Raw genomic sequence first — 9,172 nt, 5'->3', positions numbered from 1 at the left:
ATATATGGTTAGAGAAGTCAGAACAATACTTACATTGGGAAGGGTTAACTGGAAACGAGCATGAGGAAATTTCCTGCCGAAAATTGGGATGGTGGTTACCAAATCTCATAGGATAAATTTTAAATCTTCCCATTTTTATTGAATGTAAATTATACACCAACTAAAAAATATTATTTACTTACTGGATCCTGAAGTTAAATATAACCCACCACCCGTAGAAAGCATCTAATGATTAAAAACCAACAAAGGCCATTCACAAAGCAGATATGAAGCTTTAATTCACTGTGGGCATTTATCTGACAATTTTTATATTAGATGTAAATTGTTTTGTGTCTTTGCACAGATACACTTCCATAAAACAGTGTTCCTAACAAGTACTGTGTACTATACCAAACTCTTTAAAACTAGTTAATGGTATACTACAGATATGAGCCACTGATTAAATATAATTACAGAAATTAAATACATGTTAGAAAGTTAAAATAAATTTAAGGCAGGCTACATATCATGAAAGTTTACATTACTGACTTTAATTCTAGACATCATATCATGGTGACAACCGATTACAACAGCACAGATTTTTAACGCCCAATTATTTTCATTTCCACAATGTCAACTCCATCTGTATTTTCATTTCCAAAGTAGACCAGCTTTCAGACTATAGACCAAACTTCTTATGTAATAAGAATTATTGTCTTGATCACGACCACAGGAAATCAAATTTATTTCACCTGTACCATATAGAGATGAGATATTATTCAGGTTATAATAGCATAGAACTTTTCAGTGGTGGTATTCAAAAGGAATTCAAACAGTAGCTAAAAATGGGTTTTGCTACCATGGTCTATATATTTCATTAAAAGCAATTGTCTTTGTCGAAGCATTTAGAACTAAATAGTATAGCCTTTTCCCCTCCAAAATATTGCCTAAGAAAAAAGGTTCAAGCTGATTAAAACAAAACAGAAAAACACCTCAGAAAACAAACGTTATGTAATGTTCTGAGGTACAATCTTCCTGAGTCTATTTTGAATTGGAACAAATTTTGCAGCCAATATTACACTGATTTATTATCCACAGGCCAGATAGAGTCCTTGAACATCTAGTTCAATCCTACAGAATTCTGAAAGGACTCCTAAATACCCAACTAATTATACAACAGAAAGCTGATCATGTTTTGTATTAAAATCTATGTGAATTTCAAACACAGCCATAGCCTTTTTTTTTTAACAGTAAGTGATGGAAATATATGCACAGCTGTACACAGATCACCATTAAACACAGGAACAAAATGTCATTTGATGCATATAAAATAAGCTCCCAAAAAGTCAATTTGAATATATTTATTTTAATTCACTTTGATACAGTATTAGAAGGGACTGCATATAATCATGGAGACTGCTGCAAACAACACTCGATGCTACTAAGTGTTCTATGACATCAGGCATGCATGATAGTTACCTTTTAAAAATTTCTCATTTATATATCTTAACACTATCTTAAGCTACAGTATGTTTAAAGCCTTTAGCAATTTTAAACCAAATATTTTAATTGACCTAGGTCTAAGTGGGGAAAACCAAAAATTTTCTCCCGTCTAAATACCGGATGGTTATACTAAACATTACTACCCAAATTGGTAATTAAACTTATTTTATATATGTCATCCCTAAAATTCCAAAATATTTATTGCTACTAAGAAGTATGATTTCCCGGCAGCAGTCTACCCACCACACATTAAAGCATGCCAAACCTTTGGGGATTATATAAGAATGACGTGCTGGTGGCTGCAGATGATAATAATTGAACATATCAGTCTCTTCTCTTTATTCTAGATATCTTTATTTCAAACTAAATACAACTTTTCATTAATACAAACTAAAAAACTTTTAATCAATGCAAGAGTATGTAAACCTGAAAACCTTTATCATCTTCCAGTGTGTGGCAAAACAGAAAATATTTCAATTACATTAAGGAAATCAGGGGTAGGGAAGGGAGTATAGTTTGTTTTTACACGTTAACAAGCACTCCTGTCATAATAATCACAAAAATTTATAAATTCAGATTGCTTGGTACATGGTCATTTATGGCTTAGAGTACTGGATCTGAAAACTACTTCAGGCTAAAATAAATTTATGTGAATAATGCATAGATTATATACCTAGAAAATCATGCAATAAATAAATGTTCTCATGTACATTAGAATCTTAGTGAAGAAAGGGATCTCCAGGTGTGAACAGTAACATTTCTTCCCTTTTACCAACAGAATACACCCAAGATCCTTGCTTTGGGTCTATGCAAGATCATATTTGTCAAATGATCCCAGTTTTCTCAGATTGGTAAAAGAAGTCAATATCTCAAGACACCTACTTTAAAAAACTGACTTGCCTTGAGCACAGGTGCTGTGAGGTCTGAGCTAGGCAAACCAGATGCTCATGATCCTGTCACCCTGCTGCAAAGTCAATTTGGAACACGCGACTACCTAGACTGTCGAATGGGTAAATGCTTAGAATGACCCATTGGAAATGTTCATTATGTAAGTATGTTTTTTAAAAAAAAAAAAACTATCTGCCCTTTATATTTATTTCAGAATTGCCAGATCCACTGACTATTCCTGATTTTGATATGCCCCTACAACATGAGAATTAAACTGAACTACAATGATTGTAATGTCATCTCTGTACATCCGTGCAAGCTCTTCTGGAAGACTAAGCATTTTGGAGAGGCGCTCATGATCAACAGTCCCAAACTCATTGTTGCCCACAGCATGGCGAATGAGATGGGTTGCTGCATTCTGATCCTCAAACACAGAGGACATCTTGGCTCTCCTTTCAGTTAAAAGGCCATGCATCTGTCCCAGAGTCACCTTGTAGCCACCAACAGCTATTGGCTGTTGGTGATGCATACCAGTTAAGTATTCACCCACAATCCTAACCACATCCTGCCTATGCATAGTCTCCCACAACCCATCAGTAGCCAACACCAGAAATTTATCCTGTGGCCTCAATCGGTGATAAGTTACCTCTGGCTCAGCAGTGAGATAGGGAGGTGTGTGATAATTAGGAGGGATAAACTTGGTATATTCATTGTCATTCAACTGGTCTGGGCCAGATTCTATCACTCTCTTTTGAAGGTCAATGCTCCATTTGAACTTTACATCTCCAAAAGCCCTAAAAGGCATCAGCAAGCCAAGCAGCCGATCTTGTTTCACCACACTCTTGGCCTCATTCTTTGGGTGTTCTAATTTCAGCCGCTCAAGTTCTCTTTCATTCTGAGCATTGTGATCATTAGAAAGTGTGACTGCTGACCATGAGCCATCCTCTTCCTGCACACCCAGCATTGCTCTGCTATCTCCGGTATTGGCCACGTGAAGGTCAACACCATCCACATGGGCCACACAAGCAGTGGCCCCAGAAAATGCCACCCGAAGCACCAAGTAATTGAGGAAAGAATTAGGATCACCAACTTGAGCCTCCAGAGAGATGTCATTATCGAGTCTCTTGAAAGCATTAATTAAAGCCTCCTTAACATCAATATCAGTTGACTCCCCAGTGTTGAGGTCTATAAGCTCTTGCCAGTAAGTCCTCAAGCTGTTGAAGTACAATTTGGATGCCTCCTTACTGAAGTAATCATTGGGATGCTTGTGCCACTGGAGGATGGGTAGCAGTGCCCGACCACTCTCTACTGCATTTTCAATCTCTAGCAAAGTCTCATGGGGTAATAAGGAGACAGCAATATAATAAAAGAGTCTTTCACTGACTGCCTGTGAACAAGCACAACCTGCATGGCCGTCAAAAACCCCCAAAAGCATCCCTCTGGTTTGCAAGCAGGTTGCTGCACTTCTCCGGTCCTCAATGGGTGCATTTGCAGGTAGTTGATTGCTGTCAAATCCAAGGATGGAACTGACATTTTTGCCATCAAATTCTGGCACTTTGAAACTGTACTCATTGGCCTTAAGGATGCTGTTGACTTGTGGAGGTGTAAGGTAAAATTTCTGTGGTGTGGAAGCATATCTCCTTCCTTGGGTATACTGCCACCAGTTCTCCTTGGGCCTACAAAAGGTAGCATATGCTGGATGGGGTGTGTATCTCAAGCGACTCTGAGAAATGTAGGGTGATGAACAGCAGAGATGTTTGTGATGGCAGTAACATGCAGTGCCATAGATTCTGCTCAGCTCACAATTACGGATGAGAGGAAAAAACAGTTGAGTTGGTGCTGGCATGGCATCAGAGAACAGCGGCAGGCTGGAACTTCTGACTGGGATTCCTAGACAGCAAATTAAGACAGATGTATACAAAGAGAGTTACATTTCAGATTATTTAATCTAGCTTTGCTTTCAAAAAAAATTTAGTAAGTGAATCTATAAGCTAAGCCCTGTGCTAGGAGTTAGTATATTTTATACACATATCATGTACTATTTCTCCAGGGTGTTTTATGGTAATTAAAACTCCCAATCATTCACGGAGCTAGGACTGAGCTGTATTTGAATTCACTTGTTTCTCTGAATTTCTTTATGCAGTAAAAACTGTGCAGAATGTACAAGATTTGGCTGGAGAAAGCTGAGGAGATGAAGGTTACATAACATGCCGCAGCAATCTACCTGGCCAATCACCCTTCTTCCTCTCTATCCTAAAAAGGCTTTTAATCTCCCATTTTGTTCAGACACTTCTTCCATTTAGGACAATCTGTTTCTAGACTTGTGGTCAATTGCTGGCATTGATTACACATTGTTATTACCCCCAAAACGTTAAGATGCCTCCCCAACATATGTATATGTATACACTACTTATAAATTATATGCACATATCACTGTATTAGTACAATGTTCATTACAACATATACAGAAAGTTTTCTACATAATGAAGTAAAAATAGAAATTCCTATGTTTTCTTCTTATACTTCAGTAGATGGTCTTGCAATGTCTACTTCTCTAGACCACTGTGCCAACTTGGCAAGCTAAGGGACACAGGTCTGCTACCAACTTATCAAATAACCCTGGAAAAGTCAGCTCACCTCTATGGGTCTCACTCTTCTATATTTAAATAAATACTGGGACTAGATGCTAAGGCCTCTTCTAGGATTCATATCTTTTTGGTTGTTGATGTGAATCTTTAAAATCTAATGCAGGTTTTATGTATTCATTGCTGAATTTTGCTGTGCCCTTTGTGATTAAAAAAAAGTAAGTATTCTAGTAACTCTAAAATTTTCATAGTAATTTTAATCTCAAGTTTTAGAATTTTCTTGCCTACACTGTTCCCTGTTTAGTAGTCACAAAAGAAAGCTACAGAAATATTGTTATCATCTACTATGGATCCAAAGTAGAACCCATCCCTAGAAAGATGTTTTCTTTTACTTTTTTTTTAAAAAAGGTATCTATCTGCTCTAAAAAAGCAACAAAGAACAGTGAAAAGCTAGTCAAAGGTTTAGATTATAAGGGTATGGCATTATAATTATGATTTTTTTAAAAAAAATCACATGACCCTGAAAATGATTTGCTGGCATTTATCTGGAAATTTTAATGAATGTGTATCATTATTCCAGATAATATCTCTCTTTTTCCTCAACACATATTTTCCCGGAATTCTTAAGATATTGCTTCAAAGTATTCATTTGAACTATATAGAGACAGATTTCAGAAATACTTTAAGTATAGAAGCAAATGCAGTGAACAAAAAGGAATAGGAAACTAAAACCCCGTAAGTCTTAATATAAACCTTTCTTTCCAAAGTTCGAACCCAAGGAGGAAAAAAATTTTATAGCTATCATACAGAGTGTTAGTTATATTTTAAATCTTTTTACGCACCTTTTTTGAAAGGTAATTTGAGAAATAGTAAGTGGGGAAACAGAGAAAACTAAAAACTGAATAATCACCAATTCTTATTTGCTTTTGTAGTAAGCACTGAATAAGCCAGCCATATAGAACCTCTTTCACAAGTGGTAGAAAGTACAATTATTTTAACTGCACTATTTAAAAAGGGATTTGTTTACAAAAATAAAGACAAGATCAGGTAAAAGAAAGTATGGCTACAATTTGGGAAATGAGAATTCATAGCTAAAAAAGCATTCTGAAATACAGTAATGAAAGGTAAAAATTCCAGAAGGAGAAGAATCTACCAGGCCTAACCACTTAACAGCACTTCAAATGAATACCTGAAAGTCATCCAAAGGTTAAGTATGAGGAGAGGTGCTCAAATGTTGGGCCACATGACTTTGGCTTCTAGATGTAAACTATATTACTTTTTTAGATTTGCATGCAAAAACCATTAAATCATTTTATGCTGTGTATGAAGATTTTTCTATTATTAAACATATAAAACACATGAAATCTTAATTGAAACCATTTCCTCATAATGTATAAGTCTGTATTTATCCTTTCTTTAAAACTTAAGATGGGAGTGGGAGGTTAATAAATGCCTAACAGGATTTGATGGCACACTAATCAAGGATTAACAAGTCCAGGAGATCTGTACTCTCCTTAAATTCTTTTGTTTTGGTAGTTTTTTCTGCCTTTAAAGTTGACTGCACAATGAATGAAATCTTGTGTTAAAGAGCTCACGATTCATGCAGCAGGTGCTTTGAATAATATTTAAATTCAAGCAATCTACTCAATTACATTTTATTCCTTCAAAGCAATAGTAATCAAGATTAAAGACAAAAAGGCAGAGAGGGAATTTTTTTCAAATGTACCTTCAGTTATTCAGGGGCTTAGCATATAGGCTGAGATTCAGAGCCCCCAGCTCCTAACATGCCTTTAAAAGGCAAATTCTTAGGGAAGGTGTGATTTAGAAAAACCCTGCTCTGTGATTTAGTATTGTATCATATCAGTAGAAATGATATATTCTCTTTATCAGATCAGATACCTTCAGAAGTCAATAGTCATTCAAATGCTTTGATAAATAATAGTAAGCAAGCACTGAAAACCCCTTAATATCTTTAAAAATGTCTGTACCTTAACAACAAAAACCCCTATGGAATCAAAAGTTTTGCTGATAAACTTGCTTAATTAACCAAGTAGAAGACTCTTGGATTTGGCAACAAGTACAAAAAGGTCCAGTTGTTGGTAAATTAGAGCAGTGTCAAATGTCCAAGTTATTCCTAAGCACAATTTCACTGAAAAGTTCCCTCCCCATGATCCAGACTCAGCCACGATACAAGCAGCATCTCAGCCGGAGGAAGATTTGGCCGATTTTGCCAATGACTAATAAGGAAAGATGCACTGGCACAAATAGGAAAGAGACCCATCCATTTTTACCTATGTGTTCATCAGAGCCTGTGTCATGAAATTATTCTACATTATCAGTAAACCAACAAACCAAAATAATTAGAAAAAGCTATGCACCTTCACTGGAGCTCTTTAGCCTTACAAACCTTCAGAGGCAAATGAAAAAAGAAATGCTAAGATAGTCAATATTATGTATCGGAACCCCAGTTTATGTAATCTGGTTGCATTAAACACACTGCAAAAAAAACTCTTTGCGATTTTTTAGCATTTTCTGGTAATGCCTAGCCATTTCGTAGCTCCTGTATCTTCAATGAATGAAGAAACCAGTTTCCTTCAGAAGACATAAAGCACCTTGCCAGCACTTGTTTGATCAGTTTCCTTTGTCCCTACGTGAAAATCGCACTTATTGAGGCATTAAAGCTATCCTGGTCCAGGATGCCTTTGTCCCTTTTTCCTATCTACCTGATGCCTTAATTCCATGCCAACCCACCTAAAACCATCCACACACAAAATCAGTCACCATCCTTCCTTGGGTACCCAACGCCGGTAGTTAAGTGAATACCTACCAATTCGTCTGGGCCCGGGACACACACACATTCTCCTGTCATCACAACACGGAGCCGACAACATCCACAACCCGCGCGAGCAGCAGCAGCGACAGCAGCACCGGCCCATTGAAAGCAAGGCAGAGATGCTCATTAGAGGAGGCGGCGGCAGGGAGGCGGGAGCGGAGGAGGGGCGAGGTCTTGCTTCAGCCCGGTGAATGGGCTGGGAGGGGGAAAGAGGATAGAGGAGGGAGAAAGGGGTGGAGAGAAGGAGGAAACCAAACAAACAAACCCACCCTGCCAAAGAGGCAGAGTCACAGCCCAAGGCGGTGGGGGCCCAGGCGCGAGCTGAGGCTCGCCTGGGTCCCTCCATGCAGTTTCGGCGCGGAGCCCACCAGCGTGCGGCATCCTCCAGCTGCCTGTGCCGCCCGGCCCACGCGGCGCCTGTTTTAGCAGAGACTACCAGGGGCCACCCTGATACGGCTGCCTGTGGAGCCAACGAGGCCCACGGGGTGTGTCAGGGGAGACCCTTAGGCAACGAACGCCCCGCCCGCCACTGCCTCTCCAGAGCTCACTCTCTCCTGGGTTCCCACCGCGCCCTGGCGCTGACAGCCGGCGCGTGAAACCCTGAGGACTAGAGGCCAGTGCGGCCGGCTAGCGCCCGCAGCAGCTAGCCGCACCGCCACGCCTGACCTGCAGCCCCAACGCACCCGCGTGCACCTGGCGCTCTGGGGCTCGGTCCGCCCCCGCCCCGACCGCCACCGGCCCGCCCTCCGCACGCCCGCGGCCGTCACTCCACACGAGCGCCGTGCACCCCAGCCCCGACGCCCCCCTCACAACTTTGGACCGTGGAGGAGGATTCCGGACGGAGCGGCTCGGGGCGGGGAGCAAAGAATACGAACCGGGCACAGCAGAAGACTAGCAGTTTTTCCCCGACCAGGAGGCCGCGATAGCACCAGTAGGTGCTCTCACGCAATCCGCTCAGCTCCCTGGAGCGCGGCACCTAGCCCCCGGCCGGCCCACTCCGCGCCCCTGCCCCGCCGGGCCACCACCCTGCCCCGCCCTCACGTTCCGGCCGGAGCGCATCCCGCCTCCCTATTGGCTGCGCAGTGGAGAGTGGGCGGGGAGGCGGAGAGCGGGCAGTAGCCATGAGGGCGGGGGCGGAAGAGGAGCGCATTCCCCGCTAGCTTTGTGACGTCACGGGGGTCAGACAATCCCTTCCATTCGGCGAGGGCCGCCCATTGGTTGCCCGGACCTGCTCACGTGATCTCGCCTTATAGCTGGTGGAAGGCGGGACTGAGTTGTCTGAGGGTCCGCTGTACGTTGGGCTCTGTGGTGGTGATTGTGGGCGGCTGGCCCAGGAAAGAGTTGTCTTCTGGGCGGGCCCAAGCATCATTTGCGGGCGTGGGGT

The 9,172-nt window shown here is 41.1% G+C and overlaps 1 protein-coding gene across 2 annotated transcripts; it reads right to left on the bottom strand.

Moving 5' to 3' along the window:
- Positions 1–252: 252 nt before the first annotated feature.
- Positions 253–8,794, bottom strand: Pdp1 (pyruvate dehydrogenase phosphatase catalytic subunit 1). 2 transcript variants are annotated; one of them, XM_076836154.1, is made up of 2 exons: positions 8,664–8,794; positions 253–4,260 (listed from the first exon to the last, which is right to left on the bottom strand). In XM_076836154.1, exon 2 carries the CDS (start codon positions 4,214–4,216, stop codon positions 2,603–2,605), a length of 1,614 nt encoding a protein of 537 aa, XP_076692269.1. In that variant the 5' UTR covers positions 4,217–4,260; positions 8,664–8,794; the 3' UTR covers positions 253–2,602. The 2 variants fall into 2 exon arrangements, with proteins under 2 accessions (XP_076692269.1, XP_076692268.1); XM_076836153.1 differs by lacking the exon at positions 8,664–8,794 and adding an exon at positions 7,783–7,861.
- Positions 8,795–9,172: the final 378 nt, after the last annotated feature.

This window comes from Callospermophilus lateralis, chromosome 16 (assembly GCF_048772815.1).
Source record: "Callospermophilus lateralis isolate mCalLat2 chromosome 16, mCalLat2.hap1, whole genome shotgun sequence".
Lineage (NCBI taxonomy): Eukaryota > Metazoa > Chordata > Mammalia > Rodentia > Sciuridae > Callospermophilus > Callospermophilus lateralis.
Note: the sequence above shows the minus strand (reverse complement) of the source record. Positions and strands in the feature narration are given on the sequence as shown.